Source organism: Macaca nemestrina, chromosome 7 (assembly GCF_043159975.1).
Source record: "Macaca nemestrina isolate mMacNem1 chromosome 7, mMacNem.hap1, whole genome shotgun sequence".
In the NCBI taxonomy this organism is placed as follows: Eukaryota; Metazoa; Chordata; class Mammalia; order Primates; family Cercopithecidae; genus Macaca; species Macaca nemestrina.
This window is the reverse complement of record NC_092131.1, coordinates 54,828,451-54,854,857: the sequence shown is the minus strand read 5'-3', so window position 1 is coordinate 54,854,857 and position 26,407 is coordinate 54,828,451. Positions and strand designations below refer to the sequence as shown.

The window sequence follows — 26,407 nt, the reverse complement described above, 5'->3', positions numbered from 1 at the left end:
GATTGGACTGAAGGATGTCTAGGTAGCTGGTAAAGTATTGTTTCTGGGTGTGACTGTGACCATGTTGCCAGAGGAGACTGACATTTGAGTCAGTGGACTGGAAAAGGAAGACCCACCTTCAATGTGGGTGGGCACCATCCAATTGGATGCTAACGAGGCTGGAACAAAGCAAGTGCGAGAAGGCAGGATAAGCTGGCTTGCTGAGCGTTCTGGTTTTCATCTTTATCCCATGTTGAATGCTTCCATTCGTTCCTCCTGCTCTTGGACATCAGACTCCAGATTCTTTGGCCTTTGGACTCTTGGACTTACACCAGTGGTTTCCCAGGGGCTCTCGGGCCCTCCACAACAGACCGAAGGCTGCACTGTTGGTTTTCCTGCTTTTGAGGCTTTTGGACTCAGACTGAATCACTACTGGCTTCTTTCTTTCTCAGCTTGCAGATGGCCTATCATGGGACTTCGCCTTGTGATTGTGTGTGTCAATTCTCCTTAATAAACGCCCAATCTCCTAGGTAGGAAACAATGTTTTTTTTAGATGTTTATTTATGTAAGTAGAAATGAGGTTGAACATATTTTTGTATCTTTAGTGGCCATTTGTGTGTGTGTGTATGCATGTGTATGTGTGTATACTCCCTGTTCATATTCTTTGCCTGCTTTGAAAAAATTTGTTGTTGATTTTGGTGAGATGAGCGCTCTTTTTCTATTGAAGAAATTATCCTTTAATCTGTTGTGTGTTTACAATGTTTTCTCACTTTTTTTTTTTTTGACTTAGTTTATGGTAGTTTTGTTATATGAAAGTTTAATATTTATATGTAGTCAAATTGCTAAACTTTTTCCCTTCATTTTTCTAGATTCAATATCCTACTAGTGTAAGACTGGAGGGAATTTTCCTTCCTCTCTTTTGAACGTTTGATAATTTGAGTCTATAAGATAAACTGACAATAGATAGATTAATAGGAGAAAAGGCATACAAATTTATTATGTGTACGTATGTACAGAAGCCACACAAAATACTAGACTGGAAGAAGAGCCAGATAACTGAGGTTTTTATACCATAGAGAAAGGGGTAGGGGCTTGGAGTTCCTAGGGATGGGTGAGTAGCAGCAGATTATAGATGGTGAGGGAAGGAAACACATGGTAAGCAAAGGCTGTCTTGTTACACGGATTAAATCTCTTAGATAACAGCTGTCAAAAGATTAGGTGACAGCTTATGGTAATCTCTATTTGGGGAAGGTGTCAGATCTTTATCGTTTTTAGGTAGATAAAGGGGCCTCAAAGGAAAACCTCTGCTTGCATCTCTGTTTATCTTACTAAGGTAGATAGATGTAAATTTCCTTTATAAGAGGACAGCTATTCCTGTCTGCCTTTCTTTGAATAACCAACTGGGTAAGTGCCAAAGAAGTATTTTCTGGAGTGGCATATTCTGGCCCCCACACTATAAAGTCTTTTTCATCCAAGAATATTATTGTTAAAAAACCTCAGTCATGCTCCTATTTACTTTCATGATTCCTTTTTAAGGTTTGAATCTTTGATATATTTGAAAGTCATTTTAATGTAAGATGTGTGGTATGATCCAGTTTTATTTTTCATAAGATTCTTCTTACTTTCTACTTGTTCAATACTGAGTATGTTGGGATTGGTTGCGAACTTGTTTGGAATCCTTAAATGACATTTTCCCAAGTCTATGTTTATGAGAGTGCTTAAATTTCACATTAGGAGTAGAATTAGCATTCCATTTTGCATATTGTTTCCTGCATATGCTGGCTGAGTGCAATGAGAAAAAAAAAACTGTACTGAAAGTAGAACAGACCATACAGACTATAGCTGCTTTCACATAGTAGGGGAGTGGCATGATTCGTGACGGGCAAGATGAGTCTTTGTTTTAAAAAATATCTTGGAAGACTTTTTGAATGGGAAAGGTGAAGCTCCTCTCTCTCCATCCACCTCACCCCACGGCAGAGTTAGGAAGCCATGGGTGAATTGGTTTGCATATGAAAAGTAAACAGAAATTGAGGGTCGGAGGCTGGCAGCTCAGAAAAACAGGGGACGGAAAAAGACCTTGAGAGGGAAGTGAAGAAGACACACCAGAGCCCTAGGGAGAATAAGTAGTGGCTTTTTAGATCAGTGATTTTTAATATTCCATTTTAAGTTGTTGCTTTATGCTATTCATTATGCTATAATCTCATTCTGTTAGCCTGCATCTCCTATTGTACACACCCACTTGTATTTGTGGTGTGCTATGGAGAATGAAGAAAGTGAGACTAGTATTTCCCACCAGGGCAGAGAGAGGTGGCAGCAGCTAGCAGGATACAGGGGACTACTGGGAAGTGGGCTGCAGAGTGGACGCACCAGAGCAGCTTACCCCCTCCTCGTTTCCCCTACCTCAAATGCACACAGAGAATGTAAACTCCATTAGGGAAGGACTTTTTTTTTTTTTAAACCTGCTTTTCATGTTCTATTTCTAGTGCTTAGAATAAAAGCTTGACACATTGAGTAACAGTAGTTACTCAGTAAAAAGTTGTTGGAATGAATGAACAAAAATCCTAGCAGAGGTTCTGAACCATCTACAGTGCTCAGAATGGGGGTTTGAGCTGGAGCATTTGGATGTTAAAGCAAAAGGTGAACCCAGAAAGCTGGAGACTTGAGAATCTAGCGTTCATTTATCAGCCCTGAATCTTGGCTGTTTCAGCTCTAGTCTCTTATGTGAGATGTCTGTTGTGTCTGTCTGAATTTATTCTCTATGGATAAGCAATTTGTGATACTGCAGTGAATGGAGAGCTCCTTAAAATCCCTAATTGCTTCCTAAATGGAATCTCAGCTGCAAATGGATCTTTCAGTGCATATTACCATGACATTTCCTATGTAAGTCTGTAACCACCCAATGGGTTCATTTTGCCTGCTGCCCAGATAGAGCTGATTTATCAAGACAGAGAAATTGTAAAGAGAAAGAGTTTAATTTACACAGAGCTGGCTGAATGGGAGACTAGGGTTTTATTATTACTCAAATCAGCCTCTCCTGAAATTCAGAGTGTAGGGTTTTTCAAGGATAGTTTAGTGGGCCAGGGAATGGGTGCCACTGATTAGTTGGGGATACAATCACAGGGGTGTGAAAAACAGCCCTCTTCTGGGTGGGGGCCACAGGATGGTTTGGTGGGTCTGGATGGAGCCATCATCCTCAGAAATAGAAACATCTGAAAAGACAGCTCAAAAGGGCAATCTTAGGTTCTATGACAGTAATGTTATCTGCAGGAGTAATTAGGAAGTTGCAAATCTTGTGACATATATAATAATGGCTGATAATCGTTTATGTCTACACCTCAGCAGAATTCAGGCTCCTCTCATCCTCCTAACTTGGTGGTCTGTCACTAGCTTTACAAAGGCAGTTTAGATTTGGGGGAGGGCTATTATCATTTAAACTATAAATATCTCTCAGAGTTAGCTTGGCCCAAGCCCAGGAATGATTAAGGGCAGTTTGGGGGTTAAAGATAACACAGGGGTTGGTTAGATGATATCTCTTTCACTGTCTTAATTTTCTCACTGTTATAATATTTGCAAAGGTGGGTTCAAGTCTGTTAAATCAATCCCTCAGGGGATGTTACACTTACAATGAGGTGGGTTTGGGGGCTCAAGGGTAGCATTTTAGATGGAAGTTTATTCTCCCATATGGGGTCATTTTATCTTAGGGAATGAGAAGATGCAGGAAGGGAGGTCGTTTGTTCAGGAGTCGTGTTGTGACCATGGTAAAAAGGCATTAGTCTCAACAAGAAATGGCCATTGTGAGTCCTGCAAGATGAGAATTAGAGACCTGATGTAGAAGTCTTTCAGAATCTTGGATGCTACCACCATAGCTATGATTCAGGTGATCATCAGTGATATGGGTTGGCTGTGTTCCCATTCAAATCTCAACTTGAATTGTATCTTCTAGAATTCTCATGTGTTGTGGGAGAGAACTAGGGAAGGTAATTGCACCATGGGGATTGGTCTTTCCCATCCTATTCTCGTGATAGTGAATAAGTCTCTTGAGATCTGATGAATTTGTCAGGGGTTTCCGCTTTTGTTTCCTGCTCATTTCTCTCTTGCTGCTGCCATGTAAAAAGTGCCATTTGCCCTTGGCAATGATTCTGAAGCCTCCCCAGCCATGTGGAACTGTAAGTCCAATTGAACCCCTTTTTCTTCCCAGTCTTGGGTATGTCTATCAGCAGCATGAAAATGAAATAATACAGGAAATGGTTACCAGTACAGTGGGATGTTGCTGAAAAGATACCTGAAAATGTGGAAGTGACTTTGGAACTGGATAACAGGCAGAGGTTGGAACAGTTTGGAGGGCTCAGAAGAAGACAGGAAAATGTGGGAAAGTTTGGAACTTTCTAGGGATGTGTTGAATGGCTTTGCCCAAAATGCCGACAGTGATATGTACATTAAGGTTCAGGGTGAAATGGTCTCAGATGGAGTAGAGGAACTTGTTGGGAACTGAAACAAAGGGGACTCTTGTAGTGTTTTAGCAAAGAGACTGGTGGCATTTTGCTCTTGCCCTACAGATTTTTGGAACTTTGAACTTGAGAGAGATGATTTAGGGTATCTGGTGGAGGAAATTTCTAAGCAGCAAAGCATTGAAGAGGTGACTTGGGTGCTGTTAAAGGCATTTGGTTTTATAAGGGAAGCAAAACATAAAAGTTCAGAAAATTAGCAGCCTGACAATGTGATAGAAAAGAAAAGCCCATTTTCTGGGGAGAAATTTAAGCCAGCTGCAGAAATTTGCATAAGTAGCAAGGAGCCTAATGTTAATGTCTAAGACCATGGGGAAAATGTCTCCAGGCCATGTCAGAAAACTTCATGGCATCCTCTTCCATCATAGGCCCAGAGGCCCAGGGGGAAAAACTAGCTTCATGGGCTAGACCCAGAGTCCCTGTGCTGTGTGCGGCCTAGGGACATGGTGCCCTGCATCCCAGCTGCTCCAGCCATGGCTGAAAGGGGCCAACATACAACTTGGGCTGTGGGTTCAGAGGGTGGAAGCCCCAAGCTTTGGCAGCTTCCATGTGGTGTTAAGCCTGCAGGTACAGAGAAGTCAAGAATTGAGGTTTGGGAACCTCTGCCTAGATTTCAGAAGATGTATGGAAATGCCTGGATGCCCAGGCAAAAGTTTGCTTCAGGGGTGGGGCCCTCAGGGAGAATCTCTGCTAGGGCAGTACAGAAGGGAAATGTGGGGTTGGAGCCCCACACAGAGTCCCTTCTAGGGCACTGCCTAGTGGAAGAGGCCATCATCCTCCAGACCCCAGAATGGTAGATCCACCAACAGCTTGCACCGTGCACCTGAAAAAGTCGCAGACACTCAATGCTAGCCTGTGAAAGCAGCCAGGAGGGAGGTTGTACCCTACAAAGTCACAAGGGTGGAGCTGCCTAAGACCATGGGAACCTACCGCTTGCATCAGCATGATTTGGATGTGAGACCTGGAGTCAAAGAAGATCATTTTGGAGCTTTAAAATTTTACTGCCCTCTGGATTTCAGACTTGCATGGGCCATGTTACCCCTTTGTTTTGGCCAATTTCTCCCATTTGGAATGGCTGTATTTACCCAATACCTGTATCCTCATTGTAGCTAGGAAGTAAGTAGCTTGTTTTTTATTTTACAGGCTCATAGGTGGAAGGGACTTGCCTTGTCTCAGGTGAGACTTTGGACTGTGGACTTTTGGGTTAATGTTGAAATGAGTTAAGACTTTGGGGGATTGTTGGAAAGTCATGATTGATTTTAAAATGTGAGGACATGAGATTTGGAGGGGCCAAGGGCAGAATGTTATGGTTTGGCTGTGTCCCCATTGAAATCTCAACTTGAATTGTATCTCCCAGAATTTCCACATGTTGTGGGAAGGATCTACAGGAAGGTAATTGAATCATGGGGGCTGGTCTTTCCTGTCCTATACTCATGATAGTGAATAAGTCTCACAATATCTGATGGGCTTATCAGAGTTTTCATTTTTGCTTCCTCCTCATTTCTCTCTTGCTGCCACCACGTAAGAAGTGACTTTCACTCTCTGGCATGATTCTGAGGCCTCCGCAGCCATGTGGAACTGTAAGTCCAATTAAACCTCTTTTTCTTCCCAGTCTTGATATGTCTTTGTCAGCAGCGTGAAAATGAACTAATACAATCAGTGACCAAGTAATGCTATGACTGTATTGCACAGAGGTAACAATGTGTGAAATGCATCTGTAGGAGTATTCTCTTAAGGTTAGGAACTGCTCAGGAACTTGGTAGTTTGGGGCTTGGAATGGGGACTACTTTTCTAAGATGGCCAAAATATTTGGGGACAATTATCTGGGGAGAAAGTAGAAAGACGGTGGCCCAGGCACTTGGCCTCTGATTTTTGGACACATAAATCTCTAAATCATCTGAGTTTCCATGAGGACGTACATAAAATGGAAGTAAAAATGCCTACCCCTGCTGCATTTTGGTGAGGTTTAGAAGTAATTTATCTATAAATACCTAGCTGAGTGCTAGGTACACAAGAAACACTGAATAAATTATAGCTATTAAGATCATAAATGGTTTTCAGATTTGCTTAGAAATAGTAGCTATACAGTAGGACTATACAGTAGGCAGTTCAGGAAAGTGCAAATAAAGGGCTTGTGGAGGGCTAGAGTATTACCATATTAATGTACCGTAAACCAAAATGTATTTGAGACAAGTCTCAATCAATTTAGAAGTTAATTTTGCCAAGGTTAAGGACATGTCTGTGACACAACCTCAGGACGTCCTGAGAACATGTGCCCAAGATGGTTGGGTTATAGCTTGATTTTGTATATTTTAGGGAGGCAGAAGTTACAAGCAAACATTAATCAATACAAACCATAGGTGGACTCAAAGATTTTCTGATTGGCAATTAATTGAAAGTGTTAAGTTGTTATTTAAAGACCTGGAATCAATAGAAAGGAATGTCTGGGTTAAGATAAGAAGTTGTGGAGACTAAGGTTCTTATTACATAGATGAAGTCTCCAGGTAGCAGGCTTCAGAGAAAATAGATGGTAGATGTTTCTTATCAGACTTTAAAAGATGCCAGACCCACCCCGCAGTCACAGACCACAGGTACATCACTCCTCTCTGAGGTAGCCTTGGCCCTGGCCTGGGCTAGGGCAAAATTATAGAATTTTAAAATTTTGGGAAAATGGCAGATAGAAGGCAGGACTAACTTGCAGCTCCCACTCAGACAGACAGAGAAGCATGTGGAGACTGACCCACATTGTGAACTTTTGCTCCAAGAACTACTACAAGAGCATACCAGGAAAGCCAAGATAATCCACAGACCCTTTGAACTTCAACGGCAGGCTCCATGGGACAGCCAAGGAACTCCGAAGACAAAGAAAATAACCTCTTGGGAGCTCTATGGCCCCACCCACCTCCTGATCCTCCCAACACTGCCACAGCTGATGTGCTCTTGAAAGCACCACCTCCTGGCTGGAGGCCAACCAACACAAAACTAATGCAACACAACAAAAATACTACCAAGCACCCTCACAGAATCCACTTCACTCCCCTGCTACTTCCACTTCAGCAGGTGCTGGTATCCGTGGCTGAGGGACCTGAAGATGGATCACATCACAGGACTCTTTGCAGATACTCCCCAGTACCAGCGTGGAGCCTGGTTGCTCTGCTGGGTGGCTGATCCAGAAGAGAAATAATGATCACTGCAGTTCAGCTCTCAGGAAGGCCCAAACCTAGGAGAAAGTGGAGAGCCCAAACCTAGGAGAAAGTGGAGAGCACCATGTCAAGGCAGCACCAGGTGGGACAAAATAATCTAAACAGTCTTTGAGCTCCACATCTTCCCTCTAACATAGTCTACCCCAGTGAGAAGAAACCAGAGAAACAATTCTGGTAATATGACAAAACAAAGTTCTTAGCCCCAAAAGATCACAGTAGCTCAACAGCAATGGATCCAAACAAGACGAAATCTCTAAATTGCCAGAAACAGAACTCAAAAGGTTGACTATTAAGCCAATCAAGGAGGTACCACAGAAGGGTGAAGTCCATCTTAAAGAAATGAAAAAAATATATAAATGGAAACATCTCCAGTGAAATTGATAGCCTAAATAAAAAACAATCACAACTTCTGAAAAAGAAGGACACACTTAGAGAATTGAAAAATCCATTGGAAAGTCTCAGCAATAGAATTGAACAAGTAGAAGAAAGAACCTCAAAGCCTAAAGACAAGGCTTTCGAATTAAGCCAATCCTACAAAGACAAATAATAAAGAATAATAAAAAAATGAAACAAAACCTCCAGGAAGTTTAGGATTATGTTAAACAAGCAAACCTAAGAATAGTTGGTATTTCCAAGGAAGAAGAGAAATCTAAAAGTTTGGAAAACATATTTGAGGGAATAATAGAACACAACTTTCCCAGCCTTGCTAGTGATCTAGACATCCAAATACAAGAAGCTCAAAGAACACCTGGGAAATTCATTGCAAAAAGATCATCACCTAGGCACACAGTCATCACATTTTCTAAAGTCAAGATGAAGGAAAGAATCTTTAGAGCTGTGAGGCAAAAGCATCAAATAACTTATAAAGGAAAACCTTAACAGATTAACAGCAGATTTTTCAGTAGAAACCCTACAAGCTAGAAGGGATTGGGGTCCTATCTTTAGTCTCTTTAAACAAAACAATTATCAGCCAAGAATTTTGTATCCAGCAAAACTAAACTTTCTAAATGAAGAAAAGATAGTCTTTTTCAGACAAACAAATGCTGAGAGAATTTGCCACTACTAAGCCAGCACTACAAGAACTGCTAAAAGAAGCTCTAAATCATGAAACAAATCCTCAAAATGCACCAAAATAGAACCTTCTTAAAACATAAATCTCACAGGACCTATAAAACAATAATAATAATAAAAAACCACAAGGTATTCACGCAATAAATAGCACGATTAACAGAATAGTACCTCACATCTGAATATTAATGTTGAATGTAAATGGCCTAAATGCTCCACCTAAAAGGTACATGATGGCAGAATGGATAAGAATTCACCAATCAAGCATCTCTGGTCTTCAAGAGACTCACATGACACATGACTTGCATAAGGAATTACATAAACTTAAGGTAAAGGGTTGGAAAAAGATGTTTCAGGCAAATAGACACCAAAAGCAGGCAGGAGTAGCTATTCTTGTATCACACAAAACAAACTTTGAAACAAGAGTAGTTAAAAAAGACAAAGAGAGACAGTATACAATGATAAAAAAACTAGTCCAACAGGAAAATATTTCAATCCTAAATATGTATGCATCTAACACTGGAGCTCCCAAATTTATAAAACAATTACTACTAGACCTAAGAAATGGGATAGATGGCAACATAATAATAGTGGCGGACTTCAGTACTGCACTGACAGCACTAGATAGGTCATCAAGACAGAATGTCAATACAGACACAATGGATTTAAACTATACCCTTGAACAAATAGACTTAACAATTATTTACAAAACCTTTTACTCAACAACTGCAGAATGTATATTTTCTTCATGAGTACATTGAACAGTATCCAAGATAGACCATATGATAGGCCACAAAACAAGTCTCAACAAATTTGAGAAAATCAAAGTTATAGCAAATACTCTCTGTGACTACAGGGGACGAAAATTGGAAATCAAGTCCAAAAGGAACCCTCAAAACCATGCAAATACATGAAAATTAAATAACCTGCTCCTGAATGGATCAACAATAAAATCAACATGGAAATTAAAAAATTCTTTGAACCAGGCCAGGTGTTATGGCTCACGCCTGTAATCCTAGCACTTTGGGAGGCCAAGGTGGGCAGATCACTTGAGGTCAGGAGTTTGAGACCAGTCTTGCCAACACTGTGAAACCTGTCTCTACTAAAAATATAAAAATTAGCTGGGCATGGTGGCAGGCACCTGTAATCCCAGCTACTTCAGAGGCTGAGGCAGCAGAATGGCTGGAACTTGGGAGGTGGAGGTTGCAGTGAGCCAAGATTGTGCCATAGCACTCAGTCTAGGTGACAGAGTGTGGCTCCATCTCAAAACAAACAAACAAACATTCTTTGAACTGAACAATAATAGTGACACAACCTATCAAAACTTCTGGGATACAGCAAAGGCAGTGCTAAGAAGAGAGTTCATAGCGTTAAATGCCTACATCAAAAAGTCTGAAAGAGCACAGATAGACAATCTAAGGTCACACTGCTAGGAGCTAGAGAAACAAGAAAAAAACCAAACCCAAATGCATCAGAAGAAAAGAAATAACCAAGATCAGAGCAGAAAAAATGAAATTGAAACAAACAAACAAAATACAAATGAGAAATAAAACAAAAAGCTGGTTCTTTGAAAAGATAAGTGAAATTTATATACCATTAGAGAGATTAACCAAGCAAAGAGAAGATCCAAATAAGCTCAATTAGAAATGAAATAGGAGACATTACAGCTGATACCACAGAAATACAAAAGATCATTAAAGGCTACCATGAGCAGCTTTATGTGCATAAACAAGAAAACCTAGAGGAGGTGGATAAATTCCTGGAAATATACAACACTCCTAGATTAAATCAGGAAGAAACAGAAACTTTGAACAGACCAATAATAAGCAGCGAGATTGAAAGAGTGATTAAAAAGTTACCAACAAAAAAAGTTTAGGACCAGATGGATTAGCAGCTGGATTCTTTCAGACATTCAAAGAAGAATTGGTACCAATCCTATTGACACTATTCCAAAAGATAAAGAGAGAATCCTCCCTAAATCATTCTATGAAGCCAATATTGCCCTAATAACAAAACCAGAAAAGGACATAATAAAAAAAAGAAAACTACAGACCAACCTCCCTGATGAACATAGACGCAAAATTCCTCAAAAAAATACTAGCTAACTGAATCCAACAGCATATCAAAAAGATAATCCACCATGATCAAGTGGGTTTCATAGCAGGGATGCAGGGATGTTTTAGCATCCAAAAGTCAATAAGTGTATACACCACATAAACATAATTAAAAACAAAAATCACATGATCATCTCAATAGATGCAGAAAAAGCATTTGACAAAATCCACCATCCCTTTATGATTAAAACCCTCAGCAAAATGAACATTAAAGGGACATACTTTAAGGTAATAAAAGTCATCTGTGACAAACCCACAGCCAATATCATACTGAATGGGGAAAAGTTGAAAGCATTCCCTCAGAGAACTGGAGCAAAACAAGGATGCCAACTTTCACCACTTCTCAACATAGTACTGGAAGTGCAAGCCAGAGCAGTCAGACAAGTGAAAGAAATAAAGGGCACCCAAATTGCTAAAGAGGAAGCCAAACTGTTGCTGTTTGCTGATGACATGATTGTATATCTAGAAAATCCTAAAGATTCATCTAAAAACTTCCTAGAACTGGTAAATGAATTCAGCAAAGTTTTAGGACACAAAATTAATGTACACAGTTAGTAGCCCTGCTATACACCAACAGCAGCCAAGCTGAGAACCATATCAAGAGCTCAACTCCTTTTACAATAGCTGCAAAAAAATAAAATACTTAGGAATATACTTAACCAAGGAGGTGAAATACCTCTATAAGGAAAACTACAAAACACTGCTGAAAGAAATCATAGATGGCACAAACAAATGGAAACACATCTCATGCTTATGGACGGGTAGAAGCAATATTGTGAAGATGACCATACTGCCAAAAGCAATCTACAAATTCAATGCAATTTCCATCAAAATACCACTATCCTTCTTAACAGAACTAGAAAAACAAGTCTTAAAATCATATGGAACCAAAAAAGCCCACATAGTCAAAGCCAGACTAAGTAAAAAGAACAAATCAGGAGACATTACATTACTGGACTTCCAACTAAGCTATAAAGCCACAGTCTCCAAAACAGCATAGTACCGGTATAAAAACAGGCATATAGACCAATGGAACAGAATAGAGAACCCATAAATAAAGCCAAATACTTACATTGAACCAATCTTTGACAAAGGAGGCAAAGACATAAAACAGGGAAAAGACACCCTATTCAACCATGATGCTGGGGTAATTTGCAAGTCACATGTGGAAGAATGAAACTGGATCCTCATCTTTCACCTTATACAAACATCACCTCAAGATGGATTAAAGACTTAAATCTAAGTCCTGAATCCATAAAAATTCTAGAAGAAGACATTGGAAACACCCTTCTGGATACTTGCTTAGGCAAAGACTGCACAAGCAAGAACCCAAAAGCAAACACAACAAAAACAAAGATAAATAGACGGGACTTAATTAAACATAAAAACTTTTGCACAGCAAAAGAAATAATCAGCAAAGTAAACAGACAACCCAGAGTAGGAGAAAATCATCACAATCTAGACACCCAACAAAACACTAATCTCCAGAATCTACAAGGAATTCAAACAAATCAGCAAGCACAAAACAATCACATCAAAAAGTGGGCAAAGAACATGAATAGATAATTCTCAAAAGAAGACATACAAATGGCCAATAAACATATGAAAAACTGCTTAACATCACTAATTAATAGGTAAATGCAAATCAAAACCATAATGTGATGTCACCTTACTCCTGTAAGAATAGTCATAATCAAAAAACCAAAAATAATAGATGTTGGTGTGGATGTGGTGTAAAGGGAACATTTTTACACTGTTGGTGGGTATGTAAACTAGTATTACCACTATGGAAAACTGTGGAGATTCCTTAAAGAACTGGAAGTATATCTACCATTTGATCCAGTAATCCCTTTCCTCTGTATCTACACAGAGGAAGAAAAGTCATCATGCAAAAAAGATACTTGCACATGCATTTCATAGCGGCACAATTCTCAATTGCAAAAATATGGAACCAGCCTAAATGCCATCAATCAATAAGTGGATAAATAAAATGTGATATATATACCTTGGATGATATGGTTTGGCTGTGTTCCCACCCAAATCTCACCTTGAATTGTAGTTCCCATAATCCCCATGTGTTGTAGGAGGAACCAGATGTGTGGTAATTGAATCATGGGGGTGGTTACGTCTGTTGTTCTCATGATAGTGAATGAGTTCTCATGAGATCTGATGGTTTTATAAGGGCCTTTTCCCCTTTTGCTTGGCACTTCTTCCTGCTGCCATGAGAAGAAGGACATGTTTGCTTCCCCTTCCACTGTGACTGTAAATTTCCTGAGGCCTTCCAAGCCCTGTGGAACTGAGCCAATTAAACCTCTTTCCTTTGTAAACTACCCAGTGTCGGGTAGTACTTTATGTTTATCCTGTTAAATTCAATCTGGTTAGATAGGCCAAATCTAACCAGTTGGTGCGGACAGGTGTGACCTTTTGTGATATAATTCAGTCATTTACCATTAATGGTATTTTCCACCTTCAAATTATCTGAAAATTTGATCATTGGGCCACAAATACCCTCATTCAAGTTGTCAGTAAGAGCTTGAAGTAGTTAGGGACAAGAATGGTGCTCTGGGGAATGCTTTTGGCAATCTCTCTCTGGGGTGACTTTGACTCATAACTCAGCATTCTTTGGGTTTGGTTCTATGTGTACTTTTGAGCAGTCAATTTATTCATCTTGTCCATAAGGACATCATGACTGCTGAAATGCAGATTTTTAATACCTATAGCAGTTCTGAGATTTTTACATTACGAATCTTAGGAAAAAATGTTTGTCATGAGTTTTCTTGAATTCAATGCAATTTCTTGTGGTCACAATTTTCTAAGTGTTTAATATATTTAAAATAATTAATTCTAGAGATTTTCCTAGAATCAATGGTGGATTTACTTGCCACCCATTTTGTTTTACATAAATTATATTCTTCCCTTTGTTGAAAATCAGTGGGGGAAAAGATATTCTCCAGATTTCTGGCACCTCTTCTCTTTTCTGTGGGATGCCATTGCTAATCTTAGAAAAGTTTCAGAAAAGGGATAAAACTAGAAACCAGATTTCAAGGTGCTGAGTTAATTAGAGGGGAATAAAAGCTGGATCTTAGGTTTAATAATGCTTTTCCTTAATATGTACAAAGCGTTTTTGTGTTTTGAGTTCAGCCATAAGAATACAAACTTCAGTCCATTAGAAAATTTATGTGTAGAGAACCCTTTGGCCAATTCCTGGCACTTCTCCTTTCTGTCAGATGGTTATTTCACAATAGCACAATTTATTGAATTTGGCACATTTTCATCTTTTTTTTTTAACATGTATACAAATCATGCTGTTTCAAAAATCTCTTTGACAATTACAATTGCCTGGAAATTTAAGATTACCAGAAAAGGGACATCATAATAGTTTTACCTAATGAAGAATTTTAACTATTAGTCTTCTGAAGGTTTTTATTTCAATATTTTATTCTTAAAGAGTAAGAGGCTTGAGAGACGTTTACCTAGTTCCTGCACTCAGCTTTGGTTTGACCAAATGCATAACTGAGCTTCTCTTTATTATTCTGAGACTCAGCTGCAGCAACACTAGAGTTGGCAGTGTTGGCCGAGTACCTCTTCCTAGTACTGTATAAGATATTTTAATGCACATTCTGGCAAGAGGAGACTCCAGCATCTGCTGACTGAAACCCAGGATTCAGGGAACTGAAATGGATTTTGTAGCCCATTTCTAGTACAATGTTAGAACAGATCACTCAATGTCTAGAAAGTTTTGTATTATCTGGGCAGCTTTTTTAGACACCAAGATCAAAGTTAACCCTATAAACATTCCTTACATTATGGCACAGATGTCTTTGCGAAGAGTTGGTAGAAATTGAGTAGAAGATTGGATTATATTTTATAGGAACTCTGGTGATTTGAAAGTTAAAGGTATGCTATTAAGATCTTTGTTTTGTTTGAAAGAACACTATCTTCTGTGTAGCTATGGATTTTTATTTGATAATTTTTCTTAAAATAGATTTTTTTAAAGTTTCCTGACTCTGCTTCTTTAAGACAGACTATAAAAACAATGGAGGCTGGGCACGGTGGTTCACACCTGTAATCCCAGCACTTTGGGAGGCTGGGGTGGGTGGATCACCTGAGGTCAGGAGTTCGAGACAAGCACGGCCAACATGGTGAAACCCGATCTCTACTAAAAATACAAAAATTAGCTGGGCATGGTGGGGGGCACCTGTAATCCCAGCTACTTTCAGGAGGCTGAGGCAGGAGAGTTGCTTGAACTTGGGAGGCGGAGGTTGCAGTGAGCCGAGATCACACCATTGCACTCCAGTCTGGGCAACAAGAGCGAAATTATGTCTCAAACGAACAAACAGACAAACAAAAAACAATGAAGCACTCTGGAAGCACCAGCTTTTTAGGACCCCATGCTGTGACATCTGACACTTGGCATCCTTAATGTTGAGGGCACTTTCTTTGGGAGGTACCTTGCCCTATTTCTAAGAAAAATATATATCATAATTATCATTGTCTAAAACTGTTACTGTTTTTTTTTTTTTTTAAAGATGGTAGTAATTTGAGAAACCTCAAGTAAATATTAAGTAAACTTTAAGTAAATACTAAGTAAAGCTTTATTTTAAAAGCTGTTAGAAGTTTCTTTTCTGGCTGTTTAAATAATGCTAGGTAAAGACATTATTTTACAATAAGTAAGTGATTTAAAGAGAATAAAATGATATATTTGGTATAATCAACATTAATGCAATCATAAATAAGAGAAAACTCTCATGTTTGGAACACATAATTTAGATTTTAAGGTAATTTGAATATATCATGTGTGATTGCTTACAGATCAACTATTCTCAGCCCTGGCTGTGCATTAGAATTACTGAGGAATATTTAAAAAATACTGATGTCTGGGTCTCACACTCACAGATTCTGATTTAATTTGTGTGGGAAGTGGATCTGACTCTATATTATCAAAGATCCATGGGTCAGTTCTAATGTACAGTCAAAACTGGGAACCACCAATATAAAACCTTGCAACTTAGAGTATGGGTCATAGACAGTGTTAGCCTCACCTACAGCTTATTAAAAATACTAACTCTCAGGCCCCACCTTAGACTTGCTGAATCAAAATCTCCATTTTAAGGTGGTGTGAAGTGGCTCATACCTGTAATCCCAGAACTTTGGGAGGCTGAGGTGGGCAGATTGCTTGAGGTCAGGAGTTCGAGAGCAGGCTCGCCAACATGGTGAAACCCCGACTCTACTAAAAAAAAATACAAAAATTAGCCAGGTGTGGTGGTGGGTGCCCGTAATCCTAGCTACTCAGGAGGCTAAGGCAGGAGAATTGCTACAGCCTGGGAGCAGAGGTTGCAGAGAGCTGAGATTGTACCACAACACTCCAGCCTGGGTGAGAGTGAGACTCCATTTCAAAAAACAAACAAATCTGTATTGTAACTAGATTGCAGATTCATTTGCAACATGTTTTTCATAGCACTTTGACTTTAAAAGTGCTTTCATAGTCATTTTTATATTCATTTGTGTATTGTGTGTGCGGGGGGGTCCATTTATTAAGTATCTGGTGGGAATGGACACTGTTGTAGATACCGATAAACATAAAAGTAGGAATAAGATTTGGGCCTCCCTTTCAAGTAAGTTGCAAAGGAGTGGGGTGGAGGTGGGGTAGAAACAGATCTGGTGAGCAGATTGGGACCAGAGATATAAAACAGCCATGCTGTGGAGCTATTGATAGCATTTTGGGAGAAGGAACAGGGGATACCTCTCCCTTCTCTACCCCATCTTCACTCAGGGAGTGGGGTTTGAGATGAGTTTTTGAAATAGAAGTAGGCATAGGACCGGTGGTTCCTAAAGTGTGGTTCCTGGCCAGCAGCATCTGCATCCCCTGAGAACATGTTAGAAATGCCATTTGTTGGGCCCTTTCCTGACTTAATGAATCACAAACTGAGGGTAGGGACCAGTCATCTGTTGTTGTTATTGTTGTTTTTTAACATGCCCACTGTGAGATTATGATACACATCACCCAAGTTTGAGAACACTGGATGCAAGCACTTTCCATACAGAGAAGAGGGGAAGGAGCATTGCACACCATTGAAAAAGTATTCCCCAAATCAGAGGAAAGGTCGTTTGTAGCATTCTGTGAAGTTTGCCATGGCTTGAACTTAAAGTAAGTTGAACATAGTGAGCTGACCGTACTAGGAATTTCCCCCAAATTTTGCTCAGATACATGTATTTTTATTGTTCTGGGAAGCTTAATCTTTCCCTTTTAGGTCATTGGATCATTAATTACATTGAGCAAGAAAGCTTTGTGTTTGGTTGTATTTATTTGTTTTTCTGAAAATTAAACTATGCAGTTGGCTGAACACTTTTTGTTATAATTAGAATGTTATAATTTTAACTAGAAGATTTCTATAGAAATGTATGGGAAGACTGAAGCATAGGGACATCCTAATTTACCTTTAAATAAGCCTAGTTGAAATGGTCTTTCTTGGAGTGTAGCTGAATTTACATTGTCTGTGATCTTCTCTGAGAGTGAATCTGTATGAACCAAAACCTCCAGGTCCAAACAACTTTAATAATGTTAGATTTTGCCATTTTTATATTTTCTTGTCATAATAGCCAGCATAGAGCAAACACTTTTTATGTTCCCTTTTCTCCTTCTCAAGTTGAACTGCTAATTGGCATCTTGGAGGCCAACTGGAGGTCACCGAAGAGAGGAAAAGGGCTGGATAATGAATCAGGAAATACGGTTCAAAGGGAATTCCCATTCCAGTGCTGGAAGGAACCATAGAGATCAAACAATCCAGCCTTTTCACATCAGAGGCCTCTGAGAGCTTAAATGAGTTGCCTAGGGTCACACTGTAATGTAGGAGCTGGAACCAGAAACCATGTATCCCAACTCCTTGTTGAGTGTTCTTTCTACTACTTCATAGATAGAGGTACACTGTATCCTCATGGGGAAACACACACACTATGTGAGTGTTGCTGTAGAACATAATGATTGATTTTTCCCTTTGCCATGTGTAAGGGGCTAGTAATAGTCCAGATCTCACACAATTTGGTAGCTTTAACTATATGTAAGGTATATGGATGTTCTTTGGTCAAGGTTAGGCCGAGGCAGACATCCAGGCCTGCAAGATTCAGTGAGTTTAGGGTGCAGGCTCATACTCCATTTGTTATATAACCTGTTTGTGTAGGTTCATTCTTGGCTTGGAGCTGCTGTTGTCTATAAAAGGTATAACTGCCCTGCTGACACTGTGCATGGGGCTTAGCTCTTAGGCATGGCTCAACATGGCTCTTGTGCTGGTGCCCAGAGAAAGAGAGAGAGAACCAGAGCTGTCTTGTCTTGTGGATGAACAGAGGGGAGCCAGGTCATGGCTTGTCTTGTCTTTCATAACCAGGGAAACAGAGAAGGAGCTAAGCTGCTGACTGTGAAGGCAGGGGAGAGCCGGTTATACAGCTGTGTGTGTGGGAGCAGTTCAGAGCAAGCAGCCGAGACAGGAAGGACAGTGTAAGAGAGACAGTATAGGTAAGCTGCTGATGAGAAAGCTGTTGATGAGAGTTGCTGTTGAATAAAATAATCTTTCACCTGCTTAAGGCTCCCTGAGTGTTCTTTCTCCTCATCCACCCACTCCCTTTGGACCTCAACATGACAATTGGCATAGTCGTGAACCTGACACTATACATTGGTTGTTATGTCCCAGATCATCTTTGAAATGAACTACAGTGTGAATAGATAATAAAAAGCAAATAAAATCAATCAACCCAATACTGACTTCCCTACTAAGGCCAAGGTTATATATCTAATAGCCTCATAAACAGGTGTACCTGGACATTCCATATAGGCATTAAAAAACAAACATTTCCCAAATTGCATACTCACCTAAAACTTGCCCCCCACCTTTAGATTCTATCGTCGTTTACTCAGAACCATGAGAATCATCCTCAACTCTTCCTTTTTCTCTCACTCCACATGTCCACTCAATCACTAGCTTTGTCAATTTTATGTCCTGTCAACCTTAGCTCTTAAACAGTTTTCAAGTCCAATGTCTTCTCATCACCTGCACTTCCACTGCCCTAAATCAGGCCACTAATACCCCTTATCTGGTCTATTGCAATGGTCTTTGTCCTGGTTTTTCCTCCTCCAGGCTTGGGGTTGAAAATTTCTCTTTCATAGTGTTTTCAGCATTACCTTTCTAAACTGCAAAGCAGACCATGCCATAGCCTGTTTTACAATAACCCTCCATCACTAATAGGATAAAACTTTAGAATGGCACAGACAACTCTATGATTTGACCTCTGCTTATCACATTATGTCCATCTCTGGTAACTCTTACCTATATACCTATGTCCTTCAAGATTAGACTACTTGTAGCTACTAAAACACCTTATTCACCAACTTATTTGACTTCCTGGTGAAAGCCTGTTCATTCAGAACACAACTCAGACATCACCATTTCATTGACTTGTCTCTGACGTCTCCCCACTTTCCTCCAAAGCTAGAGTGAACGGTCTTCTCTGTACCTCTGAGCCTTAAACATCTTTTATACTCTCATATAATTTTCTTCAACATTGTATTATGAAAATTTTCAAGCAGACAGAAAAGTTGAAAGAATTTTGCAGTGATCATACAATTAATGTTTTATTGTGCTTTGTCAAATCTCTCTCTATCCATCAATTCATGTTTTCAGAAAAATGCTTTTCAAAGTAAGTTGCAGATATCAATATACTTTTTTCCAAATAGTTCAGAATACATATCACTCGGAGTTCCTACATAACATATAGAGTTCTATATTTGTTTGTAATTCTTATTTTTAAATTTCATGTTAAATTTATGTACAATGAAGTGTGAAACGCACAAATCTTAAGTGTACCATGAGATTCACTAAATCATACATGTGAGTAACCTACACACCTGTCAAGATATAGAATATTACCCTGACCCTGAAAACTGTACTCAAGCCCCTTTCCAGGAAATCTTCTCCGCTAGAGGCAATGACTATTCCAATTTTCTTCCAACTAGTTTTGCCTGTTATAGAACTTTATATAAATTGAACTGTACAGTATATTCTCTTTCATGTAAGACTTCTTTTACTCAGCATAATGTTTTTGAGATACATAGGTCGTATGTATCAGTAATTTTTTTTGTTTGTTTTTAGATTCAGGATCTCACTCTGTCACCCAGGCTGGGGTGCAGTGGTGCAGTCATAGCTCACTGCAGCCTTGAACTCCTGAGCTCAAGGAATTCTCCTGCCTCAACCTTTCAAGTAGCTAGGACTACTGGTATGCATCACAACCCCTGGCTAATTTTTTATGTTTTTTTAGTAGAGACAGGATCATCATTATTATTAGTGGTATTTTGTGACATATTCTTACTCTGTTGCCCAGGCTGGAGTGCAGTGGCACAATCTTGGCTCACTGCAACCTCTGCCTCCCAGGTTCAAGTGATTCTCCTGCCTCAGCCTCCTGAGTAGCTGGGAATACAGGCGTGCGCCACCACACCTGGCTAATTTTTGTATTTTTAGTAGAGACAGGGTTTCACTATGTTGGCCAGGCTAGTCTCGAACTCCTGACCTCAGGTGATCTGCCCACCTCGGCCGCCCAGAGTGCTAGGATTACAGGTGTGAGCCACCGCGCCTGGCAGGGTCATTATTTTTTAAAAGTCCTTAAATTACCAAGTAATATTCCATTGTAGATACACTAAATTCTAAAAATCCATTCTTCAGTTGAAGCACACCTGGGCTGTTTCCAGTTTCTGGCTATTTTGGATAAAGCTACTATGAATATTCCTGTGAAGTTCTTTTTGTTGATACACACACACAGACACACACACACACACACTCACACTCAATTCTAGGACTGATATTTTTGGGTCATAGAATATTTACATTTAGTTTTGTTTTTAAAAAAGCTGCTGGACTTTTCCCCAAAATGATTATACCATTTACACTCCCACCAAAAATGTGTTGCTTCATATCTTCATCAATATTTGGTATTGTGTGAGTTTTAAATTGTAGACATTCTGGTGGATGTGTAATGGTGTTTCATTATGGTCTCATAAAATTTTGGTTTACTAGTCTTTCTCTGCAGACTTTGAACTTCCTGAAGACAGACATTTTATACATATTTTCTGTACCTAATAATGTGTGATATAGAGTAGGGCTCAACAAATATTTGTTAAATTGAACTGATCTGAATTGAATCCTCCTGTACATAGTAAATAAAAAAACCCACTTCTTTCCTCACTTTATCCCTTTAATTAAAAGGCAGAATGAAGTTTTGTTTTGTTTTGTTTTTGAGACTAGGTCTCCCTGTGTCACCTAGGCTGGAGTGCAGTGGCGCAATCATGGCTTACTGCAGCTTTGACCTCCTGGGCTCAAGCAATCATCCCACCTCGGCCTCCTGAGTAGCTGGGACTACAGGCAAGTGCCACCATGCCTGGCTAATTAAAAAAAATTTTTTTTCAAAGACATGGTCTCGCTATGTTGCCCAGGTTGGTATTGAACTCCTGATCCCAAGGAATCCCCACACTCATCCTCCCAAAGTGCTGGGATTACAGGCATGAGCCACCATGCCTAGCTAGAATGAACGCTTCTGTTATAAGCAGTAACATTTAAATCAAGATTAGGGTGCTATCCACCTGGAGTGATTTAGGGGCTCAAAGCATCTCATTCCCTAAATATTTGTTCCATTGCTCCTCTTTTTACTTATTTTTAATTTTTAATTTTATTTAATTTTATTATTACTATTTATTGAGATGGAGTTTTGCTCTTGTTGCCCAGGATGGAGTGCAATGGTGCAATCTTGGCTTACCACAACCTCCATCTCCTGGGTTCAAGCGATTCTTCTGCCTCAGCCTCCCAAGTAGCTGGGATTACAGGCTTGCACCACCACACCCAGCTAATTTTTGTATCTTTAGTAGAGATGGAGTTTCTCTGTGTTGGTCAGGCTGGTCTCAAACTCCTGACCTTAGGTGATCCGCCCGCCTCAGCCTTCCAAATTGCTGGGATTACAGGCATGAGCCACTGTGCCCAGCCTATTTTTTAACATTAGTGCCTTCTTTACACATTTTTCAAATTGACAAGTAACAATTGTTAATATTCATGGGGGTACACAGTGATGTTTTGATACATATAATGTACAGTGATCAGATCAAGGTAATTAGCATCCATCATCTCAAACATTTATCATATTTTTGTGTTGGAACATTTAATATCCTCCTTTTAGCTATTTGAAACTGTAATATATTATTGTTAACTTTAGTCATCCTGCAGTGATATAGAACAATAGAATTTATTCTTCCTATCTAGCTGCAATTTTGTATCCTTTAACAAGTCTCTCCCTCTCCTTCTCTTCCTCCTACACTTCCCAGTCTCCAGTATCTTCTGTTCTACTTTTTACCTCTAGGAGATCAACTTTGTTTTAGCTTCCACATATGAAAGTTAAACACCTTTCTGTTTCTGGCTTATTTCACTTAACGTAACGTTTTCCACTTCCATCCATGTTGCCATGAATGACAGGATTTCTTTTTGTGGCTAACTAGTACTCCATTGTGTATCTATATCACATTTTCTTTATTTCTTTCTTCTTCTTCTTTTTTTTTTTCTTGAGACAGAGTCTCGCTGTGTCACCCAGGCTGGGGTGCAGTGGCTTGATCTCGGCTCACTGCAACCTTCACCTCTGGGATTCAAGCAATTCTTCTGCCTCAGCCTCCCAAGTAGCTGGGATTGCAGGCGCCTGCCACCACGCCTGACTAATTTTTGTATTTTTAGTAGAGACTGGGTTTTGCCGTGTTGGCCAGGCTGATCTTGAACTTCTGACCTCAAGTGATCCACCCACTTCAGCCTCCCAAAGTGCTGGGATTACAGGCATGAGCCACCGGGCCTGGCCATATACCACATTTTCTTTATCAATTTATCTGTTGTTGGACACCTAGGTCAATTCCTTATCTTGGTTATTATGAATAGTGTTGTAATAAACATGGGGGTTCAGGTGTCTCTTTGATGTAATGACTTCCTTTTCTTTGGATACATTCCCAGCAGTGGGATTGCCGGATCATATGTCAGTTACATTTGTAGTTTTTTGGGGAAACTCTGTACTGTTCTCCATAGCGGTTATACTAGTTTATATTCCCACCAATAGTATATGAGTTCCCTTTTCTCCACATTCTTGCCAGTATTTGTTAATTTTTAGTTCCTTATATATTCTGAATATGAATTGCCTGATGGATGAATAGTTTGCAAATATTTTTTCCCATTTTGGGAGTTGTCTTTTCACTCTGCTGATTGTTTCCTTTGCTGTGCAGAAGCTATTTAGTTTGATATAATCTCACTTGTTTAGTTTTGCTTTTGTTGTCTGTGCTTTGGGGTCTTATTTATAAAATCTTTTATCAGACTAATGTCCTGAAGTATTTCCCCTATGTTTTCTTCTACTTGTTTTATTGTCTTGGGTCTTACATTTAGGTCTTTGATCCATTTTTAATTGATTTTTGTATAGGATAAGAGGTGGAGGTTTAGTTTTATGCTTCTTCATACAGATATACAGTTTTTCCAGGATCATTTATTGAAGAGACTGTGCTTTCCCCAATGAGTGTTACTGGCATCTTTGTCAAAAATCAGTTGACTGTAGATATGTGGATCAATTTCTGGGGTCTTAATTTTATTCCATTGGTCTATATATTTGTTTTTATATCATGTTGTTTTGATCATTCTATCTTTGTAGTATATTTTGAGATCTGGTACTATGATACTTTCAGCCGTGCTCTTTTTTTGTGCAGGATTATTTTAGAAACTTTGGCTCTTTTTTGGTCCCATACAAATTTTAGATTTTTTTTTTTTCTGTAAAGAATGTCATCGGTGTTTTCATAGGAATTGTGTTAAATTTGTAGATTGTTTTGGGAAGTATTGTCATTTTAACAATATTAATTTTTCTGGTCTGTGTGCATGGCTTGTCTTTTTCATTTGTATCTTCTTCAGTTTCTTTCATCAGTGTTTTGTGGTTTTTCTTGTAGAGATCTTTAGCCTCCTTGGTTAGATTTATTCCTAGGTATTTTATTTTATTTTATTTTATTTTATTTTTGGTAGCTATTGTAAATGGGATTGCCCTCCGGTTTTTGTTTTTTCCAGATAGTTTGTTGTTTCTGAAAATAAATGATTTTTGTATATTAATTCTGTATCCCACAACTTTACTGAATTTGTTTACCAGTTCTAAGAGTTTTTTTGTAGAATCAATCTTCTAGTTTTTCTATATATAAGGTCATATCATATATAAACAGGGACAATTTGACTTCTGTCTTTTCAATTTGGATGCCCTATATTTCCTTCTATTGCCTAACTGCTCTGGCTAAGACTTCCAGTACTATGTTGAATAAGAGTGGTATGCATGGACAACCTTGTTTTGTTCCAGTTCTTAGAGGAAAAGTTTTCAACTTTTTTCCACTCTGTAAGGTGTTAGCTGTGGGTTTGTCATATATAACCTTTATTATGTTGAGATGCTTTTCTTCTATAGCTAATTTATTAAGCAGTTTTATCATGAAGGAATATTGAATTTTATCAATTTTTTTCAGTATCTATTGAGTTATGTTTTTTCTCCTTCATTCAATATGATGTATAATATTTATTGATTTATATACATTAAACCATCCTTGTATTCTTAGGATAAATCTCATTTGCTCATAATGTGTTTATCTTTTTGATGTGTTGTTGGATTCAGTTTGCTAGCATTTTGTTGAGGATTTTTATGTTTATATTCATCAGGGATATTGGCTTATAGTTTTCTATTTTTGTTGTGTTCTTGTCTGGTTTTGGTACCAAAGTTATGCTGGCTTTGTAGAATGAGTTAGAAAGAATTCCCTCTGCTTTAATTTTTGGAAATGTTTGAGAATAACTGGTATTATTCTTTAAAGGTTTGGCAGAATATAGTGGTGAGGGCATTTGGTCCTGATTTTTTTTTTTTTTTTGAGACAGAGCCTCGTTCTGTCGCCCAGGCTGGAGTGCAGTGGTATGATCTCAGCTCACTGTAACCTCCATCTCCCAGATTCAAGTGATTCTTCTGCCTCAACCTCCTGAGTAGCTGGGATTACAGGCACGTGCCACCACACCCAGCTAATTTCTATATTTTTAGTAGAGACAGGATTTCACCATGTTGGTGAGGCTGGTCTTGATCTCCTGACCTTGTGATCTGCCTGCCTCAGTCTTCCAAAGTGCTGGGATTATGGGCATGAGCCACCATGCCTGAACTTTTTTTTTTTTTGGAAGATTTTTATTACTGATTCATTCTTGTTACTTGTTATTAGTCTGTTTAGGTTTTCTCTTTCTTCTTGGTTCAATCTTGGTAGATTGTATGTATCCAGGAATTTATCCATTTTTCTCTAGGTTTTCAAATTTATTTATTAGTGTATAGTTGTTCATTGTAGTCTCTGATGACCTTTTTTTCTTTTCTTTCTTGCTTTTTTTTTTGTGAGATGGGGTCTCACACTGTTGCTTGGGCTGGAGTGCAATGGCAAGATCTCAGCTCACTGCAACCTCTGCCTGCTAGATTCAAGTGATTCTCCTGCCTCAGCCTCCTGAGTAACTGGGATTATAGGCATCTGCCACTACGCTTGACTAATTTTCTGTATTTTTAGTAGAGATGGGGCTTCACTATGTTGGCCAGGCTGGTCTTGAGCTCTTGACCTCGTGATCCAACCACCTCAGCCTCCCAAAGTGCTGGGATTACAGGTGTGAGCCACCATGCCCAGCCTCTGACAATCTTTTCTTTTTCTGTAATATCCATTGTCATGTCTCCTTCTTCATTTCTAATTTTATTTCTAATTTTATTTATTTGAGTCTTCTCTCTTTTTTTCTTAGTCTAGCTAATGGTTTGTCAATTTTGTTTATCTTTCCAAAAAGCCAACTTTTTGTTTCATTAAACTTTTTTATTTTTTTATTTTTGTTATTCTCAATTTTGTTTATTTCTGCTTTGATCCTTATTATTTCTTTCTATTAATTTTGAGTTTGGTTTGTCCTTGCTTTTCTAGTTCCTTGAGGTGTATTATTAGGTTATTTATTTGAAATCTTTCTAGTTTTTTGATGTAGGCCTTTATTGCTATAAACTTGCCTCTTAATACTGCTTTTTCTGTGAGCCCCATAGCTTTTGGTATGTTGTGTTTCTATTTTCATTTGTTTCAAGAAATTTTAAATTTTTATTCTTAATTTCTTACTTTACTCTTTGGTTGTTCAGGAGCATGTTGTTTAGTTTCCATGTATTTATATAGTTTCAAATGTTCCTCTTGTTACCGATGTCTAGTTTTACTTCATTGTAGCCAGATAAGATACTTGATATGATTTGGATTTTTAAAATTTTCTGAGACTTGTCTCAGAATGTGTCTGCCTGTCCTAATATATGATCAATCCTGAAGAATGTTGCATGTTCTAATGAAAACAAAAAGTGTATTTTGCAGCTGTTGGGTGAAATGTTTTGTAAATGTTTGTTAGGTCCATTTGGTCAATGGTACAGTTTAAATTTGATGTTTCTTTGTTGATTTTCTGAGAGAAAATTGGAGAGTTGCCATCCTCAA

General features: G+C 38.8%; 1 protein-coding gene across 3 annotated transcripts in view; it reads left to right on the top strand.

Annotated features, from left to right (window-relative positions):
* The first annotated feature begins 233 nt into the window (after positions 1–233).
* The window catches only part of LOC139364290 (uncharacterized), a 216,298-nt gene continuing 190,124 nt past the window's right edge, over positions 234–26,407 (top strand). For 2 of the 3 annotated variants that reach the window (XR_011625875.1, XM_071100167.1), the window contains exon 1: positions 234–509. Coding sequence is in view for 1 of the 3 variants with exons in the window: in XM_071100167.1 (XP_070956268.1) it covers positions 439–509 (71 nt within the window). In the remaining 2 variants the exon portion in view is untranslated. Of the gene's footprint in view, positions 510–6,010; positions 6,065–26,407 lie in introns of all 3 variants that reach the window. The other variant, XR_011625876.1, reaches the window with a different exon arrangement.